General features: G+C 55.9%; 1 protein-coding gene across 3 annotated transcripts; it reads right to left on the bottom strand.

Moving 5' to 3' along the window:
- Positions 1 to 5,935: 5,935 nt before the first annotated feature.
- URM1 (ubiquitin related modifier 1) lies at positions 5,936 to 21,284 on the bottom strand. Of its 3 annotated transcripts, XR_003610074.2 has the most exons (6): positions 21,218 to 21,284; positions 16,970 to 17,040; positions 8,698 to 8,779; positions 7,339 to 7,549; positions 6,859 to 7,005; positions 5,936 to 6,303 (listed from the first exon to the last, which is right to left on the bottom strand). XR_003610074.2 is itself a non-coding variant. In XM_028107873.1 (5 exons), the coding sequence occupies exons 1-5, from the start codon at positions 21,250 to 21,252 to the stop codon at positions 6,937 to 6,939; spliced, it is 468 nt and encodes a 155-aa protein (XP_027963674.1). In that variant the 5' UTR covers positions 21,253 to 21,284; the 3' UTR covers positions 6,310 to 6,936. The 3 variants fall into 3 exon arrangements, 2 of the variants coding, with proteins under 2 accessions (XP_027963674.1, XP_027963675.1); XM_028107873.1 differs by lacking the exon at positions 5,936 to 6,303 and having other exon boundaries at positions 6,310 to 7,005; XM_028107874.1 differs by lacking the exon at positions 5,936 to 6,303 and having other exon boundaries at positions 6,310 to 7,005; positions 7,339 to 7,387.
- Between the last annotated feature and the right edge of the window lie 28 nt (positions 21,285 to 21,312).

The following is a 21,312-nucleotide window of genomic DNA, read 5'->3' as shown; positions in this document are numbered from 1 at the left end:
TTTTAGATTTTATTTATTTATTAGAGAGAGAGAGAGAAAGCGAGCACACAGAGGGAGAGGGAGATAGAGGGAGAAGCAGACTCCCTGCTGAGCGGGGAGCCCAACGCGGGGGGGGGGGGGGGGGGATTGATCCCAGGCCCCTGGGATCATGACCTAAGCCGAAGGCAGAGGCCCAACCGACTGAGCCACCCAGGCGCCCCTGTGTTGGTCTTAATAAAGGAGAAGGTAGAGCAGAAATTACAATAGCTGAATGCATGCATGAGCCTGAACATGTATCTGTGCATGTGTGTGTGTGTGTGTGTGTGTGTGTGTGTGTGTGTGTGTGTGTGAGAGTGTCTGTGTTAGGAGGCAATGATAAAATCTTATTGCAAGCAAATGCAAGGTGTGTGTTTGGACTCTCCCAACACCACAACCATCTCTAAGGAGGCAGGGCAGGCATAACGGCCCCATTTCACAGAGGCAATAACTAGATTTCAGTTTAGTCTATTGGAATTCACTTGCCCAAAATAATGCTGCCTCTCCCAGAAGATTCCTCAGGTCCTGTTGGAATGAATTGCTTGGTCTTCTATAATCCCCCATAGCTCTGCTAATATTTCACTTAGAGAGATTTCCTGCCCCTTTCACGGGGGCTGGCTGGCTATTTGTGTGTCTGTCCACTTGTCCAGTGAATGGATACTTCTGGAGAGGTAACAGCAGAGGGTCCATCTTTCTCTTCGCCCTCCCCCCAGCCTCCAGCACACAAAGTACACCTCAGATATTCACTAAATGTTATTCACTGCCAGGCAACCTGAGGTCACCTGCCTGTCGAGGACACAGTTTGGGACCCTGCTCGGCCATCCCCTAATCCCAGGCCAACACCAGCTGTCACCTGCAAACCAGCAATAGTAGCTCAATGGGTCTCCTGTCGTCCAGCTTGCCCCCTCCCCAGCCCCACCCCCATTCTCTACACAACAGCCCCAGCAAACCTTTAAAAATGTAAATCTGAATGTGTCAGACCCTCCAGGACTCCCACTGTGTTTAGGATAAAATCACAAATCCTCCCAATGTCCTACAGGGCCCGGCAGGGTCAACCTCGGCTTTATCTGGCACTTCCTCTCCGCACTTCCCTTCCCACTCTCCCAGTTCTTCCTTGCTCCTTAGCTTTGGGGCGTGCCATGCCCCCTGCCTGGAACAGTGCCCAACTCCCCACTCCCAGGGGACTGGGGTCTCCTCCTCCGCTGGTCTGCCTCTGGGGGACACTGCCCATTGCTGAATCCCGCGCCAGCACACAGTAGGCATTCCAGAAATATCTTTTCAATGACTTGCGAGCGATAAGACCCTTCTTGGCTCCTCAGTTTCCCTGAGGATGAGGATGAGGCCAATTGACCCTTCTCTGCCCAGGACTGGTGGCTTTAAATAGCTCGGACATACCCCGGAGGTGGAAAATGTAGATTAGATTGTAGAATGTGGCTTTCCGACGAGGCCTGGGAGTTCGGCACCGGTGCAGAGACCACACTGGCCAGCTCCAGTCAAGGTTGTGTTCCTGTCACACTGGGCCGGGGCTGGGCCCGGGTCTGGATTTATAAGAAGACGCGGGTGTCTTTTGGGTCTTGCCACTTTGCATATGCATTTCCACAAGTTCCCTCAGTATCTCTGCTGTGGTGAGTAAAGGCTGGAAACCAGTGGGCAGTGAGTTCCCCAGCCCTGAGCTCCGGCTCTGGCTCCATCGCCTGCCGGCTAACGGCTACCAACATCACTGCCACAGGTCTCAGTTTCTTCATCTGTAAAGTGGGGCTGCTAATAGTACCCACTTCTCAGGGTTGTTGTGAGCAGTCCACAGGCTACTACCTTAAAAGTGTTTAGTGCTTGGCACATCAAGCGTTTTGTTGTGGCTATTATTATTAGCAGATGGCACATTCCCAAGAGTTGGGACCTGGTTAGCAGGGCTCTCTTGCTACGAAACCCCGACTTCAAGTACTACTACCCAGAAGCCGTATTTTTTTTCAACTTTTTGTAAGAAACTCCGAGAAGTGTATGTGATTCATGTTTAAGCCACCGGTGGATATTCATGGACATTCAACGATAGGTGGTGTGTGTGTGTGTGTGTGTGGGGAGGCGCTGTTACTAGGCTCCAGAAGCCTGAAGATTAGTAGGATCCACTTCTTGTCTGATGAGTACAGACAAACCAATGATCACAATCCAATGTGTGCATATAGTTAGGCGGCCCACAAACTATGGGGAGAGGAGAGGATTTCAGGGTGGTGACAGGGGTCCTCTGAGTGTCTGGGGATCCCTAGGGTGGATGGAGGAAGGCAGGATGTATGGGTGGAATGGCCACGCACTCCCCACCAGGGTGTGAGCTTCACTGGGAAAGACAGGCTGAGCTCTGCGGGTGAGAAACTGGTATGTATTCCCCCAGCTGACTGAGAACCTTCTCTGCGCCAGACCTGGCTGGGCTGGGGGTGGGGGGCACATCAGACCTAGACAGAGCCCCAAGCCTCCCAAAACAGTGGGCTGTCCAGTGGAAGAGACATGACAAGACAAGCATTAATAGCATTCACGCCCCTCTCGCCCTCCCCCTGCTCCCCCACCCCCATGCGCCCCCTGCCCCCTGCCAGAGCTGAGGTATCCAGAAGCCTGCAGGAGGTATCCTGGGAATCAAGCCCTTGTCCTTGGTCTGGGGAGAGGGCAGTCTCCAGATCCCTAGTGGGGGTGTGGTCTCTGGAGATGGCATCTTCAGCCTGGGGGTTGGGACTGCATGCCCTCCTCCCTTATCCTTCAGCAGAGCCTTTTAAGGGGGTGACCCTCTGACCTCCAGACTGTTCCCCCTCACCCGCCAGCTAGAAGTCCCTAGGGCAGCAGCTTAAAGAAGGAGGGCTCCGGAGGCCTCAGGTTAGCTGCAGATGGGAGGCCAGGATTGGGCCTGAAAAGACTCTGGGGTCCCCTGGGCACTCCTGGGGAGCTCAGCCAAGGCCAGGGGGTCTGAGTCAGGTCCATGGGAGTGTAGCGCCGAGATGCGGGTGTCTGGTCCAGGACAAGGGAGGGGGCGATGGGCAAAGGGTTCAGTCAAGGGAGCAGGCGGGGCACTGGGAGTCTAGGGCCCAGGGTGGGGGTGGGAGGGCGAGGGGTCCGGCCGGTGCAGGGGAGGGGGGCGCCCCCGGGGAGGGGCACGCTATGTCTTTAAGAGCTGCCTGAGCGCAGGTTGCAGCTGCCTGGCCAGCCCGAGAGACAGCGGAGATTCATTACCCGCCGACACAATGACCATTGATGGCCCCGTGGCGTTATTCAAATCCAGTACCAATTGCAGCCGAGCCCCTTTCTCCGCGCCAGGCCCGTATTGTTGGAGCGGCCCACTAAAAGCCCGCCCCGGCCCCGAGCCGCCAGAGGCGCCCGCTCGGGTTCAGCCCTGCGCCTCGCCAGCCCGCCGGCTCCCAGCCCGGCTCCCCGGGCGCTGCAGGTGACCCGGCGGCGCATTCCAGCGCTTCCCGCCGCCCGGGCCACCGCCGCCACCGCTACCGCCGGGCGCCGGCCGCAACTCAGCCACAGGGAAGCGGAGAGCGCCGGAGCCGGTGCGTGCGGGGCTGGGCGGGGGCGGGGACCCCACGAGTCCAGCAGCCCGCACCCCGGGCTCGGAAACGCGACCCGGCCTCGGGCCCCTGCTTTCCGGATTCCCGGCGAGCCCGGGGAGCCCAGGCTGGGGGCGGGGAGAGGGGAGTTGGGGTTCCCCGGCCCTGACAGAGGAGATTCCCCCGACTCAGGGCGGCGCAGAGACCCAACGCGGGCTACTCTAGGGACCCCGGGCCGCGATCGAAGGAGACACACGCCAGGGGCGATGGGGATCCCCACGCAGGGTCGGGATCCGCGTGCCTGCTCGTCCACCTACCGCGGGATGGGGCGCGACCGCTGAGCGTCTGCGAGGTAGTCGGACGCGCAGCTCCGGAGATCTCCTGGTCCGGCGCTTTTAAGGAGCCAAGCGGAAGCCCGCACGCAGGAAACCGGGGCCCCGAACTCGGGGGCTTCGCCACTGATTGTCCAAACGCAATTCTTGTACGAGTCTGCGGCCAACCGAGAATTGTGGCTGGACATCTGTGGCTGAGCTCCGGGCGCAACAGGGGCGGAAGCCGCAGGGACCGAGCTCGGCGCGGGCGAGACCCCTCGGGGAGGCGGCTGGCTGGCCCCAGCGCGAGGATCGCGGCCCCAGCCGGGCGCGCAAAGGAGGGACGCCGGTCCCTGCCACCAGCGCCGCCATCCTCACCCTCGTCGTCGTCGTCCTTCTCCTCCTCCTCCGCGGGTGACCAGTCGTGGCTGGCGCGGGCCTCCAGTCGATCGCGTCGTTTTTCCCTTTTTCAAATTTCGGCCGGGAACGAAGCTGGCACGCCGCGGCGGGGCATGACTGTGGTCCGGGGAGCCCGCCCTCGGCCCGAGCCGCAGCAAGTCGCGGGCGAAAGAAGATGCCGGCGGAACGCGCTCGCTAATTCGTTTTGAATTGGTTTTAACCTAGCCCCCACCAATGCCCCCCAAACAAAAAAGCCTAAACCAACCCCTAAATCCCAAATAAACCGACCCCTCCCGCCAGCCCCTCCAGACGGACCGATGGGCTGAGCCTCCTCCAGCCGCTGCAGGAGTCAGGAGTCGGAGAAGCGTCGGGAATGATGCGCTCCAGCCGGGCAATCGCCTCGGCTTTGGAAACAACTTGGACAAACGAATCCTTTTCATTAAAGACAAATCTTCGGAGATAGTAGGGTTTACTTATTCGTTTATTTCCTCAAAAGTGGGGGTTCAGGAGTTGTGGGGGGGCAGCTGGGCGTTGCTGGGGCTGAGCCCAGGTCACCTGTATCTGACCCCCGTTCCGCTAGGGACTGAAAATGACCCAAAATGCTGCGGAGTGGCGCTTGGGCCAGTTTAGCGATGGTGCTGGCATCCCCCCACCCGGGAGAACCTGGTTTTCTCAGTGTATCCTCCTGCCCTACTCCTCAGCATTAATCGGGGTGTCCTGGCAGAAGGGGTATCCCGAATCTACTCTCCCTCTTCCCAGTGCAGGCGGGAAAGGAATTCTATCGTCCGGTTTCCAGGACTTGGAATCCCAGGTGGGACAATGGGCCACTCCAGTGGGGCTGGAGGCAAGGAGGAACCTCCAGGATACAGGAATCAATGAGACTGTAGGGGGCCATTTCAAATCCCTTGCTCTGTTCCCTAACATGGAGACCCTAACCTCAGCACCTAGTTCTCGTTGGTCGTAACAGCCTTTCTAGACAGCAGCTGGACCCCAACACTGGCCTTAATTTGCACTCAGACCATACCCACTACCCATAACCCCAACATGGCTGGCCCCCACCTACACATACCCAGAGAGTCTCTACCCGTAGATTGCTGGAGAGAAGCCCAGAAGCCAGGGGTCGTGTGTCCTCTAGGCATTGAGAATGATGTGCATATACATCCCCTCCATCCCCAACACTGCTGAGACAACCATTTGGCACTTTCATCTCCACAGGAGAGAGGTTCTACCTTAAATTATTGACATTTAATGAAAAACAATGTTTTGGGTGGGATGATGTTAATGCCCCCCCCCTTTTTTTTTGAGGTTTTCCCCCAGCGAAGCTTCTTCTCCAGGTCATGGGAAGGGAGGTTCAGCAGTTTGATATGACACCCCATTCTGGTTTCTGGGGCTGCGGGCTGCAGCTGGTGGGACAAAGCCTGGCCTTGGACAAGAAGAGAAGTGTCCTGGGACCCAGACTGGTCAGCACACACAGGCTCTGCCATCCCCTTCTCCAGATGGCCCTATCAGACCACTCTCTCCCAGACAGTCTGTGTAGTCTGGGTTTGAACCCCTGCCCTCTTTTTGGGTGAAGGGCAGCTCTGAAAGTCCCAGGCTAAGGGCAGAGAGGTTGGACCAGGGACCATGGCTGGGGGGATGTGGAGTGCCACTGGTTTCTAAGGATGAAGCTCCAGGCAAAGCTAGTAAACAACCTAGTCTTTTATTTGCCCAAGGCCAGCTGTTGCAGGCAATGAGGCCCCAAGACTTCCAGAAGGGATGAAGGGAGGAGGGGCAAACCATCCTGCCTACCAGGTGCTGGCCTGCCCCCATCCTGCTTCCTGCAGGAGGTGGGAAAGGAGATAAAGTCTACATTTGTGCCATCAAGGATCACGCCTACTTTCAGATACTTATAAATATTCAGTTGCTGTTGAGGAGGAAACTGAGGCACTCTGACATCCCAGGCCTCTATGTGCCAGTCCAAGCTTTTGCTGGCTCCTCTTTCTCTCTCTCCAGAATGAGCTGCAGGCAGCCTTTTGCCGGGGGAGGGTCTTAGGAGCCCATCTGGTGGCCTGTGGGGGGGAAGGCCAGCCAGGGTCAAGGGCTGGGGATGGGGGGGCAGGAGGAGGGTGTGGTTGGAAGAGCAGCTGCTGGGAGGGGGGAGTCAGCACTGAATAGGGGACCCCAGCTGGGGTTCCATAATGATATCAGTGGGGGACAGCCAGAGCCCTCTGCTGCCTAGATGGGGAAACTGAGGCAGAGACTCCTCCCATCTTGGAGAAGGGAGGGGTTTCCCATCAGCTATTCCTGTCCATTCATCTTCCCCACGAAGACACTACAGCCCGGGAGCTGGAGCGCCTTGTCAGTGGTCACTCGGTGTTTACACTGAGACACAAGGAGCAGAAGGCAGCTGGGTCACCTGGCCAGGGAGCCCCCTCCTGTTGTGACAAAGCAGAGGGGCACCCTCCCCCACCTCAGCTGCTGGGGAGGGAGGCAGGGCTGAGACTGCTCGCCCCAACTCACGTGCCTGAGAAAGGCTCATTTTTAGCACCTGGCCTCTTTTCCCTGCCTGGAGGGAGCTCGGGGGACAGAGCAGGGAAGAAAGCGGCCAAGGGGGACAGGGAGACCTGGAAGCAGGGTCCCAGGGGATGTCTGATTGTGCTCTTCTCCCCACGCCAAGGGAACCCGAGCCCAGAGCGGGGCCCTCAGCCGCCATGCAGCGTGGATATGAAGAGGATGCTGTCCCGGTCCTGCAGCTGGTAGTCCAGCTCGCCCTGGTCCAGGAGAGAGAGGACACTGTCAGGGGCTTCTCCTCAGCTGTCGGGAGGGCAGAAGGGGGCCTGGTCGCTTTGGGAGAGAAGGATAAAATCTACCAGAAAAATGGGTGCCCTGCATATTAGCCTGCAAATCTTCAGGATGGAGGCGAGAACACCACTTCCCCCAGCTACCCGTTCCTTCCTCCCTGGGGTGGGAGACTTGAGTGGCCCCGCTTTGGAAACCAAGTGGGACCCGGGACTAGCCAGCCAAGCCCGCTGGGCCTGATGAAAAAGACCCAAGGCTGTCCTGGGGAAGCAGCGAGGGGAGGGACGGTCCCCCGCGGTACTGACCAGCAGTTCCCAGTCCGCATCGTTAACCAGCACCAGAATTCCTGGCCGCCTGTGGGAAAGAGGGCGTGAGGAGCCAGGAGTGAAGGGCAGGAGGCAGTCGGCAGCAGGGGCAGAGAGGCTGAGACACGTGGGCTGGAGGACAGGGTAGTGGGAGCTTGTCCTCCTGAGGTTCCGATGAAAAATCACCCAGGAAGTGGAGGGGACACTGAGTCTAAAGGAAACCAGGCCAGACAGTCGTAGCTTTTGGGGTGATATAGAAAACGGGTACAAATTCCAGCACCACCTCCCAGACCTCAGGCAACTCATTTTGTTTCTCCGAGCATCAGTTTCCTCATCTGAAAATGGCACAAATTACACAGCCGTCCTCCCAGGTCTGCGTCAGAATGAGACGGGACGGTGCGTGTCAGGTGCCTGCCTGCCTGTGTCTACCCCGGTAACCACTGGCAGCAGCACAGTTTTCCAGGGCTCTCACCTCACCCTCCTGGGCCTCCCACAGGCCCGTCCCGGAGACAAGGCTATCTTGGCTCTTCGGAATCAGGGAAGGCTGCCCGGGGCCTCAAGCGCCCACATGCCCGAGGGCAGCCCTGCCTGCTGTAAGGCAGGGGAGGCTGACATCTGGACAGCTACCTGCCTGGCAGCAGCCCAAGGAGCACTACTGTCCTTGGGTGGTGGCCTCCGGGACGGCCGGACCGTGACCTGAGCCAGGGCTTGAACGGCAACCTTAGCCCCCAGGGCTTGCTGGTGACCTCCGCTGCAAGGGGATGGTGACTGGGTCCCACAAGTGCCTTGCCCACCTCTCCTACACCTTGGGCCTCCTTCTTGTCAAAGCAGAGTGACTTCTTGGCTGTGACAGGGTGTGTGGCTCTTTTCCCAGGAGGCCGGGCTAGGTCTGGGACAGGTCCAAAAGCTCTGGGCTAGGGGCAGGGGTGTGCTCACCCCAGTGAGCACGAACGTGCACCTGCGTGTGTGCAGCTGCGCACAGTGACTCCCTGGAATTCTAGACCTGTGCCCTCCAGTACGGTATCTATGAGGCACTATTCACATTTCTAGGGCTCAACAGACTCATGTGCTTAGCAGCTACTACACTGGACAGCACAGAATACACATTTCCATCATCACAGAAAGTTCTACGGGACAACCACAGTCCCAGATTGCCGAGGGATGCAAGGGGCTGTGGGCAGCATCTTTTCCTCAGGACTTCCTGTACGGAGAGAGTAGCTGAGGCCCAGAGACAGAGGGAGGATAAAGGGGAGAACAGGACCCCAAGAAGGCTGCGGGTGAACCCAAGGATAGGCGCTCAAACCTCCTTCCCCCCTGCCCCCGCCTGCCCTCCTCAGGGAAGGGAAGAAAGGGACTCACACGCTGTCTCCCTGGATGAACAACTCTGGCCGCTCTTTTAGCAAATTCTTCTTGATCCAGACAAGGAGGTTCCGGATGTCCCCTAGAGAGGAAGGCACAGAACAAGCTCTTGTCAAACCCCAAAGATTCCCGGCCCCCAGAGCCTTACCTGGATCAGAAGGAAGTGAACATGGGGCTTAGGGGGCCTCTTTTAGGCCAGGCTCTTGAGGCCCCTGGACTTGCAGATTCCCAGAGTGAGGAAGGGGGCTAGGGGACCAGCATCCTGCCAGAGAGGCCTTCAGAGAAAGTGGTGCTGCTCAAGGCTTAAAGAGGCGACGGGGCCTCAAGACAGACAGGCTTCTGAAGGGCCCTGCAGGACCCCCTCCACCCTTCTCTCTCCAGCCAGTCCCAGATGGGGAGGACTCAGCTTTGCTCTCAGAGGGGTCTGCATATATTTCCCTTTGTGAAGGAAGAAAAACAATTGCTGAGCCGATAACATCAGTTCATTTCCTCTGGCAGAGGGAGAGAAGGATCCTTCACCAGCCAGGGCTGCTGACAAATCACTGCCCTGCTACCCCCACCTTCATAGAGCACCCCCAGGCCGGGGACGACCACCCTGAATAGGCAAGAGGTTCAGGATCGAGAGGGCCTCTCCTGCTCAGCTTGCACACTGAGGTCAGCCACTCTGGGGTTCTGGGACAGCCACTGAGCTCTGTGCACATCATGTGGAGGCTCAGAGCTACCTGTCCCCTGGATCACCGCTCCTTTCCTAGGAACAGGGTCCCAGGCCACAGCACACTGAGATCTGGCTCCATAAACTCCTCAAAGCCTACAGCCCTCAAATGTCCAACTGTCTCCTCCTCCAACAGACTGTCTCCTGAGGCTGCAGTTCCTTCTCTCCTCGAGACCACTTGAGGACTGAAGGCCCCGGGGAGACAACTAGTCTCTAGGAAGTCGTAGGGCCTTGAGGCCAGCCACCTCCATCCTGACTTAAGTCTCCCGCAGGGGTCTGCTGTCCTGGACCCACGCCTGAGCAGAGCTCAGAGGCAAAGCTGAAGAAGGCCCAGGCAGTGCCTTGCTTTCTCCACACAGAGTGACAGCCCCGGCCTGCAGCTGAGGGAAAAGCTGCTTGGCCGAGAAGCTCCGCTCTGCCCCAGTCTTGGCCCAGGAGCGTGTCTCCACCACAGAACCAGCCTTGGGCAGGGTTTTAAGGCATTCTCCCTGACCTGCATGCCACCCTCCTGAGAGGCAGGCAGGCTGCACCCGGGACGGACCCGTTCACTCTGCTCTGTGCCAACTTCCCTGGATCGTCCGCCAGCAGAGCACGGGGCCATGGGCAAAGTGTCCAAGATCTGAGGCTGCCGCCTTTCAGTTGTAATTCCTGCTTTTAAACAAAGCAGATTGGAGTCCTCATGGTCCCTGGAGCAGACAGGGGATGCAGAGTGTAGCCTCCAACTAGCTGCAGTCCATTTGGACTCCTGGCTGGGTTCCTCCCCGAGGCCTGGTCTCAGAGGCTCCCCTTTAGCCTCCATCTTGGCACTGTCTGGTGGGCCGCCAGCCCATACATCTTGTGGCCGCTCGATACAGCCGATGGGGTCTGACACATCCATCAGCCAGCCGTGGCAGGCGGGGCTGTGCCTGTGTGTGTGGAGGAGACGAGAGGCACTGGGCAGTGCCTGGCCCGAGGGCCACCAGCTGCAACTCCACAGCCCCGGCTAGCCTGTACAGAACCGGGACCCAGTTGGGTTAAGGGCCCGACTCCCTCCAAAAGGAGGGGGGCTTCTGCTCCACTCTGGATAGGCTGGGGGGAGGGGGGAGGGATAGTGGTCATGTCGGGGTCATCCAAGTGATGGCACCATCATGGAGTCCCAGAGGGGTGGACTGGGGGGTGAGTCTGCTGTCGGTACGGGCTCATTTATCATGATGCTCCTCTTTGCTGAGGTCACTCCCTCCCTCCTCTGTGCCCCCCAGGCCTGCCCACATTCTTGATAGCCTGTTTCCATGGTGAGGTCGCCGTATTGTTCCCCCATGCCTGGATTTGGGGGGTGGGGAGAGGTGGAACTCGCTGCTCCCTTCGCAAGGAGGCCTTGCAAGGGCCACTCGGCCTGGCCTGAAACACACCCCCAGGGACATCTTGCTAGGCTTGCTGAGGCCCAGACAATATGCAAATAGCCTCCAAGCCAGATGGTCGGCTTCCAAAGGCGCCCAGGGGAGGAGGTAGAGTTGAGCAGAGTCAGGGACTGGTGGCTCTGGGGAATCTCCTGTTCACCTTCCCCCTCTAGGTCCTCCTGCCTTCCCACTCCACTGAGGGTGGTTTCTCTCCTGGGATCCCATGTAGTCACTCACAAGACAAGTATTTATTGAGCAACTACTATGTGCCAGGTGCTAGGAAGACGGCCATCACTGATTGAATTAGTTGCGATAAATGCTATCTCCTGAGTGCAGGGGCAGGAGAACTTTTCGGAAGATGTTCACGTTGATGCTGAGGTCTGAAGGATGAGCAGGGCAGGATGGGGAAGCACCCCAGACAGAAGAAGGTGCATACACGAAGACCTGAGGCAGCATGGAATTGGCAGGTTCAAGGTAATAGAACAGAGAAGATAAGAAGATCAGCACGAGAGCAGGCCGGACTATGCGGGGCATGCAGGGGCCTTGTGACAGGTCTGCTCTGGAAGAGGCCTCTCCTTCCTCGTGAACCCCAAGTGTGCTCTGTGGGTACAGAACCCACACTGTCGGGGCCGGTGCTCCACGTTTCTCTGGTAACGCACGGTATCAAGATCCAGCTCAAATGCCCGGCACGTCCTGAGGACCCGGCGCAGTCTCCCACACAGAACCCGCCTGACATATTTGCTGACAATGTGGACAACTTCAGAGGGCGGAGGAGAGGATGAGAACGGAGGCAGTCCTGGTTCTGAGTTTGAGCCATTACTTCCTGGTCCTATGACCTTGGCCGTGGGGTTCTCTGAGCCTCTGCTTCCTTCTTTGGGGGAATGGTAAGAACACCCCACAGGGCTGTTGTGAGGGCCGAGTAAGATGATCCATATAAAGATCCCGGCACATCCGTGCCGTAATTGTGATCCAGAGGAAAAATCTGTAGCCTTTGCCCTCTCCCAGTGTCCTGAGCTTCTGCATGCTCTGCTCAGGCCCCTGGCCCCCTGGGGATGGGCTGCGACAGCCCCGCACTCACCGGATAGTGCTGGGACTGCCCGGGGCTTTTCGAGGGATCCATTACCTCGCCATCAGAAGTGGGAGGGCAATGAGGGAATGGGGGGGACTGGGAATGGTGAGGGGGCCCCAGACACTGGCCTTCCCTCCATTTTATTTATTTGTAAAAATCGTTTTATTGATTTATTTTTTAAAGTAACCTCTGTACCCAACGTGGGGCTTGAATTCATGATCCCAAGATCAAGAGTTCGATGCTCTGCTGACTGAGCCAGCCAGGTGCCCCCTTTCCTCAATTTCAGATGTTCAGACCCCTAACATGCTCCCGGGACAACCGAGGTAGAAGGACTCACATTCTGAGGCTGTGGGGGCCAGAAGGCCGGCGCTGGATGGGCACCTAAAACAAGGTCTCTTGTGAGGAAGTCTGGCCCGCGCATTTGGGGAAGAGCAGGAGGGGGAGCTGCTGCGCTGTGGCAGGGTGGGGAAGAGTTGGGGTTCTGAAGCCGGGAGACCCTGGGCTGCTGCTAGATGCCCTGGGCAGGAAGTCACCTCGCCTTTCAGTCTCAGTGTCAGCCTCTGGCAAATGGGGACAGCAATTCAAACCGCAAAGCACTGCCATGAGGGTTCAGGCATAAGGTAGCAGCAGGCCCTGTGGAGTGTCCAACGCACAGGACAAATGTCCATTTGCCCACAGGGACTCAGGGCTCCTTATCCTCTTGGCTGCCAGAACCCTCTCCTGAAGGCTGCCGGCAAAGGGCCACCATGCACACCACTCTTAGAGAGCACCAACAAAAGCTCCCACCAGGATCGCTCGCCCCAGTGGACTGTCCTTGTCTGGGCACACTGACCATCCACTGTGGCAGGGCCCCTCCACTGGTGTCCATCCTAGCTTCTTGGGCTGAAAGAGAATAATCCCAAGGTCTTATCTGATAATGAACCCCAACTGCAAGAGACCCACATCCAGCCTCTCTTTGATCACCTCCAGGGAGAACTTTTCTCCTAACCAGAAATCTGTCTTCCTGAGACTCCCCCCCGAGGAGCCTGGTTGGTCCATGGGGACCACACCAACACAAGCGGCCCTTCTTCCCCATGCCACTCAGATCCGGGAGAGCTGGATCCCCTAAGTCTTCTTCTCCATAAGGTTAAACCGCTCCAGTTCCCACCAAGTCCACCAGGCTCCAGGCTCTTCTGGGAGCCCACCCCAGGCCTTAGTTGAAAAGGGAGAAGAAAGAGCAGGGATGGGGGGAGTAAAGGAGAAGAGAGGGTAGAGGGAACATCAGAGGGTCCATTTACAAGTGAATGGGGGTAAGAATGGAGCAGTTTGTGGGCTAAACTGGCCTCAGAAGGAGGTTTACAGATGTGCAGGGGACGCTCCTCATTGTTTAATTAAGCAGAAAGTGGATCTTTTCAAAAGCAATTTTGCACAGGGACTGGGAGGGGTTGGGGGAGAGGAGGGCGGTGGGGAGGGGATCAGCAAACAGGCCCCAGAGCAGAGAAAGGAACAGCTGGCCCCAGAGAGGCTGTGAAATGCATGCTAAGCAGTTTAAAGCGCCGGGAGCTCCCTCCAGCTCCCTAGCCAGCCACCCTGTAATACAAAGGCAGGCCAGAGGAAGAAGGCAGGGAAAGGTGAGGCCTACTGTCTCCTCCTGGCGACCAGGGCAGGTAAGGCCCACACGGGGACAGTCTGTCTTCCCTGATGTTTTGGGTTTGCTCCAGGCCACTGACCAACCATGGGCTGGGGGCCTTGCGTTGAAGAGACCCTTGATGCATAAAAGCCAGCCCCCAGTGGCCGCGGTGTCCGAAACTGATGGCGCCTACCAACCCCTGCCAATCAAGAAGATGGCTGTTAGGACATCCCCCTCGATAAGCATACCTTCTCACCAACAACAACACATCCTGATGCCCAGAATTATGTGCTCAGATCTGGAAGCAACTTTTCCAAACTGTGGATGTCCAACGGGTAACCAGCTCAATAAAGACTAAATCTAGCCCAACCTCCCATTTCACAGATGGGAAAAAAGAGGCCCGCAGAAGTAAGTGATCTGCAAATGCACACTGCCAGGGCTCCTCTTGCAGGCTCGCCCCCTTTGGCCTTGCCCATCCTCTTTTCCCAAGTTGGCTGGGTTGGAAGCTCTCCCCTGGCCCAGGACCCAGGGCCCTGGAGTCCCCTTGTTTGTGAGACTTGTCACAATCCATAATCTTATGGTTGCTATTTTCTCTGCTGGAGTCTCCAAGACCTGCTTGGCCAAGTGGCAGCCCCTGGGCTGGGAAGGCTGCCAGTCGACAGAGCTGGGCACGGGCTGGGGGGAAGAGTGGGACTCTGCTGGCGGCACCCGCTGGGCTCCTGTGTGCCAGGGTAGTGCCTGGCAGCTGTCAGCCGGCTCTGCGGCTGCAGGGTAACCTACGCCTCTGGGCGCAGCAGGGCGAAAATGGGAACCAGGGGTGGAGATCCACAGCCAAGTGTCCAGAGACTGAGTCAAGGGGCCATTTCAGCTTCTCTCCCCTGCTTTCTTTTCTGCCATCCCGGAGAGGGGAGGGGAGACCTCATCTCCCCACTAAGCAGTGAATGGAGGATGAGAGATCAAATACCTGGGTCTTAGCCCTGTCTCCCTACTTATGTAACTTTGGACAGGTCACCGTCTCTCTCTCTCTGTCTTTCTCTCTCTCTCTGAGGTTTGGTTTTCTTGATCATATACAATATCTACTGGGGTCTTTACAAAAATCAAAGTAGCTGTTGAAGGCATGAATGAATGAATTGATGAATGAATGAACAAACGAAAGAAAAGTGTAGAAACCAGAAAATACACTGCAGATATGAGATGTCATGTGACTCAGGGAGTTCGTGGTACCATGTAAGGACTTTGGAGACCCTGAAATCTGGTTCTAAATCCCAGCTCTGCCATTTAAATAACCGTATGGTGTGGACTAAGACGACCCTGGGCATCTCTGAGTTGGGGTTTCCAGTTTTTAAACTGGGAATAATAATGGCAGTTACCACCTAAGAATTTGTGACAATTACTTGCACAACCAACCAGGGTTGTGCCTACCACACCAAACTCAGCCTGTGGTCCTCATCACACTGGCCTTTCTTCAGTTCCTAGACCACCCTCAGGCCTTTGACCAAGAGGCCCTCACAAGAGCTACCCCCTCTGCCTAGAATGGGCCCCCAGCACCTCTGCTCTCCCTCCCAACTTACCAGGCCAGCCGCTTTTTACCCCTCAGGCCTTCACCTCAAAGTCATCCCTTTAGAGGCCTTCCCTTACCACGCGCTCTCCTTCAAAGCACCTGTTTGCTCTCCTCATGCCAATGCCCACCACACTAGGTGTTTCCTGGTTTGCTGCCTGCCTCCACTTCTACTACACTCCATGTAGGGCAAGAACCACATCTGTTTTGCTCAGCACCGAATACCCAGCAACTAGTACAGTGCCTGATACAAAGGAGGCATCAGAACAAGATATGCCAACCACAACCATAGAGTGAGTACCTCTTCCAGCTCTGGCACATGGTAACCATTCAGCCAATGGGCGAATGAGGGGGACTGGAATCATTTACCCTGGGGCCATCCGAGCCACGCAATCGCCAGTCACGGGGGAAATGAATCATAACTCATGAGACTTTACTAACTTCCTGGCCAGGTCTTTACGGCTGGATCCTTGAGAGGCTTCTTCTGAGAGCCCCTTGTTCCCTCCCTGGGCTGTGTGGCCATCTGTCAAACTAAGAACCAGTCACCTTTATCTTCCCGGGTCTTCCCTCACCAGGGACGCACGCTGTCCCCCAGTCCTGACATTTCACCCCAGCTTCATGCCCCCTCCCAGTTCAAGGACGGCAGTGTCCCGTGCTTCATGTCCCCCGGCTCGGAATGTGGCACACAGCCCCACTCTGCGCCACTGCTCTCCACCCCAAGGCAGGGTCACAGACAGCCTTGGCAGTCAGTGAATTTGGGCAACTGTTCGATTCCCGGCAGATGTGTGTCCAGTTCCAGAAGAACCCCGTCAGAGCTCATGACCATTTCTCCACTGCCTGCTTCCATGAACCCCATTCCCCTACCTCCTCATAGGATTGATCCCCCCGCCTCCCAAAGTATCTCAGCGTTAGGCGGAGATGGGCTCCCGTTCCTGAGCGTTCTGCTTTTTTTTTTTTTTTTTTAAGATTTTATTTATTTTTTGACAGAGAGAGACAGAGACAGCAAGAGAGGGAACACAAGCAGGGGGAGCAGGAGAGGGAGAGGCAGGCTTCCCGCCGAGCAGGGAGTCCGCTGCGGGGCTTGATCCCAGGACTGTGGGATCATGATCTGAGCTGAAGGCAGACGCTTACCAACTGAGCCACCCAGGCTCCCCTGAGCGTTCTGCTCTTGTGAGGACCCATTGCTAGGGCTGCAGGGCACCTCTGGGGTTGTGATGCCCAGGCCCCTGCCTCTAGGCTACACAGATATTTACCCAGCTGGACTCTTGCAAGTTACCTCTTCATCCCCCCCACCTCCCCCACCCAGCGTGAAGGCAGAGACTGGCTCATATTTGCATGTCTCCCCAGTGCCTGGTACATGGTTTGCCACACAGGAGGTGCTCAGTATATACTTGTTAAAGGATAATGAACAAGTACTTGAATGGACAAACAAAAACATCTCACTGTCTCCCTTAGTCAACTTCCCCAATCCTTTCTGGCTGGATACTTTCCGCCTCATCTAAATCCTCTCACCATGTGAGCCCATCCACACTGTTCCATTCTTGATGAAGGTGACCCCCTTCACGAGGACACCTCTCTGCTGCCATCGAGTAACAACGGAGATGCATGCTATAGCTTTTAGCACATAGGGACTTCCGTCCTTACCTCATATGTAAGAACACTAAAGCTCAGAGAGGTGAGGCCCCTGGCCTAAGGTTCTAAGGAGATCCAAACTCCAGTCTGTCTGAATACAGAACCCGCATCGGTAAGGATGAAGCTACCTTCCTCCTGCAAAGCTGGCTCATCTTAGAGAGCATGGGGGAAGGGTACTCTAGTGATTTCTCTTCCTTACTCTCCTCTCTCCCACTGGCCAGGGAAATCCTACCCATTCCCTCTTGAACAGGGCTGAGTGATGCCTTAGATCCCGCTCAGCAGCCCCCAGAGAGGGGCCCAGAAAGCGCATACTCACAGGGCTCCTCCTGTCCAGGTAAGGTGACCTGATGTTTCTTTACGCCGTCGAAAAGGAGTTCTGCGCCGCCTCTGCAAAGGAGGGCCAGAGAAAGACAGCCAGGTGAGCTCCTGCAAAAACTTAGCCAAGACTGAAAACTGAGGGGGGGGCTGACATTTGAAGCTGAAGAGATGCACAGACTGAGGCTCAGGGACAGCTCGAGTACCAGTATGTGACTGATTCTCAAATCTGACTTCCTGATGTGGTCAAGTAGGATGTAAGTAATTCCCACCAATGATCAGGCACCCAACTTTGCAGACTCTCATTTTTACTCCTCTACTTTCTCAAGAGGCAGCTCAGTATATGGGTGCAGAGCACAAGCTTTGGAGCCGTTGCCCTAAGATGCAGACCACACTCCACCTCTGCCCGATGCCCAGACCTTGGGCATGTGACTTCATGTTCTCAAGCCTCAATCTCTTTCCATCTACACAAGTGTTGAGAAGCCACTATTAGACATGATGGAGACCCTGTGTGTTGAGGGGTCTCCTCTGGCCAGGGGAGGGTTTGAAATGGCCCAGCTTGTGCCACACACTGCTGGCCTGGTGGGCATACCACAGTGCTGGAGGCTGAGACTCCACTGGGCTTAGCAATAACTTTGCCATTTACAAGAACACTCGTCATCTCATTTCATCCACAGGGCAAACCAGGTAAGGAGTCAGGGAGGCAAACATTATCAGTTCCATCTGATGGAGAAGCAGACTGAGGCCTGGAGAGGTTAAGTGACTTGTCCAAGGTCACAGAGGCAGTGGCTGAAGTAGGATCTAAATTCCAACTGGTTTCTGCTCAGCCCCAGCAACCTTGGCAGAAAGAAAACAAGACTCCCCAAAGGTCAGAAAGCCCCTTGAAGGCAGCTTGGTTCACTTCGGTGTGCCAGCACCTGGCCAAGGGGAAGTTGGGACAGCAGAGATGCTTGGAGTCAAGTCCAGAAGCTGGGGCTTATGATGCAGACACGAGGGGTCTTTCAATGCCCCACAGTGCTTCTTCCTCTGGGTCTCCTGATCCCCATCTCAGACTTCACGTGGATCTTAACTGAGAAGGCCTTAACAGACTTTTGATGGATGTGACGCCTCCCACCCCACCACCCTTTCCCAATTTCAGAGAACAGAGATGTCCTGAGACAGTCCACTGGGAGGCAAAGGCAAGGCAAGCATTGTCATGGGGGAAACATGGGGCGACTGTCATCCAAACAAGGTCACGCTTTGTTGATGCAGAAATGTGGAGGGGGAGAGGAGGCCCATCTGTGGCCGCGCGCAGGGCCATTTCAGCTGCAAGGCTGCACAGAGCCTCCATTTATCCCCTTCCAAGAGCCTCGTTCTCTCCTGGGTGGGGGCTGGCACATGCAGCAGCTGGGGTGGGGGAGGGTGACAGGCAAGGGGCTCAGGAGTTGGGGGTCAGAGAAGAGGGGTGGGAACTGGAGGCACTGGGACCCAGGCAAACAACCAAGAGTGGCCAAACCTGGTGGTGCCAGGCTCAGAGGCCAAGGCTGTTTTTCCCTTTGCAAGCAGAGAAAGGGAGAAGCAGTCTCGCTCAGAGTGACCCATCACCACTGGGTTCACTGGCTCCCCAAGGGAGGGGTTGGCATTTCTACTGCCAGCACATCTGGAGGGGAGGAAGGTGAACACCCGGCCTCTGGAGAGATTTAGGGAGGCAGGCAAGGGACCTGTTTTGGTCCCAGAAGAGAACCAAAGCCAGACATTCTTATGTCCCACAGGGTCTGCTGTTCAAACTCAACTAAGGAGTTACATCTGAAGCTACTTCATCTTCCCTTCACCCCCTAATTCCTGACGGGAGTGTTTGTTGGTACCAGTGGCTGGTACAGACGATCCCCAAACTGCCCTCCCTGTTTCTAGCTTATCTCCATCAGCTCATCTCATGTATTTTTTGTTTTGTTTATTTATTTCCTTTCTACCTGCTAGAGTACAAGCTCTGCCTAAAACAGGGTCTGACACACAGTAGGCACTCAAGAAATATTTGCTGAATGAATGAAAATGCCCATTTCTCCTTCTTCTCTTACCTCAATGGTCCTGCCTCCCTTTGCCAACACCTACAAGCCTCAGGAAGAAGGAAAAAGGTGAGGGAAAGGGAATCTCACATCTGGACCTCAGGAACACACAACACATCTCTACTGCATACTTTGAACCTTGTGTGATCTAAGAAAAGGCACCGCTCAGGACAGTTCAGGAGGCAAGACAAAGGAGGGCAGAACTCGTTCCTCACAAGAGAGTGAACAGTGTGAGAGGTCTTCTAGAGAGTCTATCAAAGCTGGTCAGACTGACAGGACCACATCTACTCAGGGAAAAGAGGGAAAATCCTAAATGGACTCTTCAAGGACCAGAGTGGCACTCAAGAGACAGAAGGGAGAGAATGATGGGCAAGGTGGTTTCTTTGCAAATCTGCTCAAGTTCACAGTGAGGGGTGAAGGAAGTCCACTAAAAAATGTAGATAATGAAAGAGAAGCCAGGGCCGAAAACATGCACTGAGACAAAGAGAGAAGGAATCTGGGTTTGGCATACATCTTAAGACATTCTTGCTTCCTGAGAAGCTCCCATTCTCACGGGACATTGAGGTGGTGAGAGGAGGTGTTAGGAGATGGGGAGACAGGGGAGGAATGCTGTGGGGCTCACTCTTGCTCTTGGGGGTGAGGGAGGCTGAAGCTAGAGATGTTTAGGCTAGAAAAGGGGTAATTAAGCTAGTCCGTACGCTCTGGAAGGCAGGGACCCTATCTTCCTCATAGTAGGACTCCCCACTGCTGCCAGGACAGTACCTGGCAGACAGAGACATTCCTGATGAACAAGTACCACGTCTGACTCAGTAAGGATGAAAGGTAGGCTGACTGCAGATAAACCGTAACACCGGCAGTCTGCAGCTCTTTTCAGCTCTGCTGAAGCCTGTCAAAACAGCAGGGATCCTCCTAGAACCAAGCTATAGGGGGGTGGGGTGGGGTGGGTGTATAGCTGAGCCAAGGGTCAGTGAAGCAAAATAGTCAGGAGGCCAGACCAGTATCGTTCTAATTGGACCCATGGGGCCAGACAATATTGTCAATTAAAATGCAGTTAACATTCATGAGACTACTCCCTTATTCTAACGGACAGAAACACTGAACACTGGAGGACATGGACAGAGTTCTATTTATCTTTGTATCCTCAGTGCCTGGCTCACTGCCTGGCACATGATAGGCACTCAATAAATGGCTACTGAATGGACTATCCAATGAAGGGAAAACATGAAAGAAACTGGGGCACCCCATGGAAGGAAAAGCATTTATGGCTAGAGGTTTTAAATTACCGTTTCAGACTTTCCCTTTCATATAAGCCTTGGCTTGTTTATCTTCACACACACACACACACACGCACACGCACACGCACATTTAGTCCCGGCTTTTCCCATGTGACTTGAAATTCTACCACCCATCTGTTGGGTCTGTTTCTTTGCCTTCTCTCCAAGCTCTGCAGTTTCTCTCAGCTCTGAAATCACATGACAAACCTGTTTGTAGGGGACAGAAGATAGTGGCTTGAGGAGACTTCCTCCCTGATCTGGGTTTGTTTAGCTATTGGTGTGTGTGCCCCAATCCTGCTCCTCTCGTCTTGTGCATGCTGCACCGCCAACTCAGCCTCCTCCACCGTGCTATTTATTTATCCCCGTATCTCCACCTGACTCAAGATCAGCAGAAGGCAATCAGCAAGTCTCCTGAAGGTCCTGAAAGGGCTTCAGGTCTGTTTAACACTCCCAAATCTTGGGAAAGAAAAGGCGTCCCGTCTTGGCTACACATCCCACGAGAAACAAGGCTCTAGGAACCGTGTAGGCGGAAACTGCTGCGCGAAGGAAGTAATCTGGGGGTGAAGGGTGGTCCTTCTCGGTTCTAGGAGCTCAGATGCCAGACACACAGGCCTGGTCCCAAACGGGATTAGCAAAGAAGGTAAGGAGGCCGCCAGCTAACCGTCACACCTTTAGGGTCCGGCAGGGCACAGGGCACTGAGGAGTGCCCAGAGAGCACCTCCACGACTGGGCTTGCGCCTCTATTCCCGGACATACGGCCTCGTCGCCAAGGGAGACCGAACCTCTCAGACTCTCAGAGGCGGGTGGCGTAGCTCTGGGAATGCGCCGGGAGCCTTGGCGATTTGGTCGTCACGGGGACCAAAGCAGAGGGAGGGAAGTTCCGGGCCCGACGACTTCAATCCATCCCCACGGCGCCCCAACTCTGTGACTCACCCGAACTCCACCTCCACTGACAAGGGCGCTGCCATGTTGAGGAAGCCGAGCTCACAGGAAATTCCCTTTCAACTTCCGGCGCTCCCGCCCCACTT

This window comes from Eumetopias jubatus, unplaced genomic scaffold (assembly GCF_037043125.1).
Source record: "Eumetopias jubatus isolate StellerSeaLion01/CBP00866 unplaced genomic scaffold, mEumJub1_p1.0 scaffold_15, whole genome shotgun sequence".
Taxonomy (NCBI): Eukaryota; Metazoa; Chordata; class Mammalia; order Carnivora; family Otariidae; genus Eumetopias; species Eumetopias jubatus.
The sequence above is the reverse complement of the archived record's forward strand: the minus strand, read 5'-3'. Positions and strand labels throughout refer to the sequence as shown.

Bases quoted from the DNA above. Each gene is read 5' to 3' on its own strand.
- URM1 (XM_028107873.1), bottom strand. From the start codon at position 21,252: ATGGCAGCGCCCTTGTCAGTGGAGGTGGAGTTCGG. The intron at 8,780-16,969 runs GTGAGTATGCGC...CTTCCTCTCTAG, and splicing joins ACCTGGACAGGAGGAGCCCT to GGGACATCCGGAACCTCCTT. The intron at 7,006-7,338 runs GTCAGTACCGCG...CTCCTGGACCAG, and splicing joins ATGCGGACTGGGAACTGCTG to GGCGAGCTGGACTACCAGCT.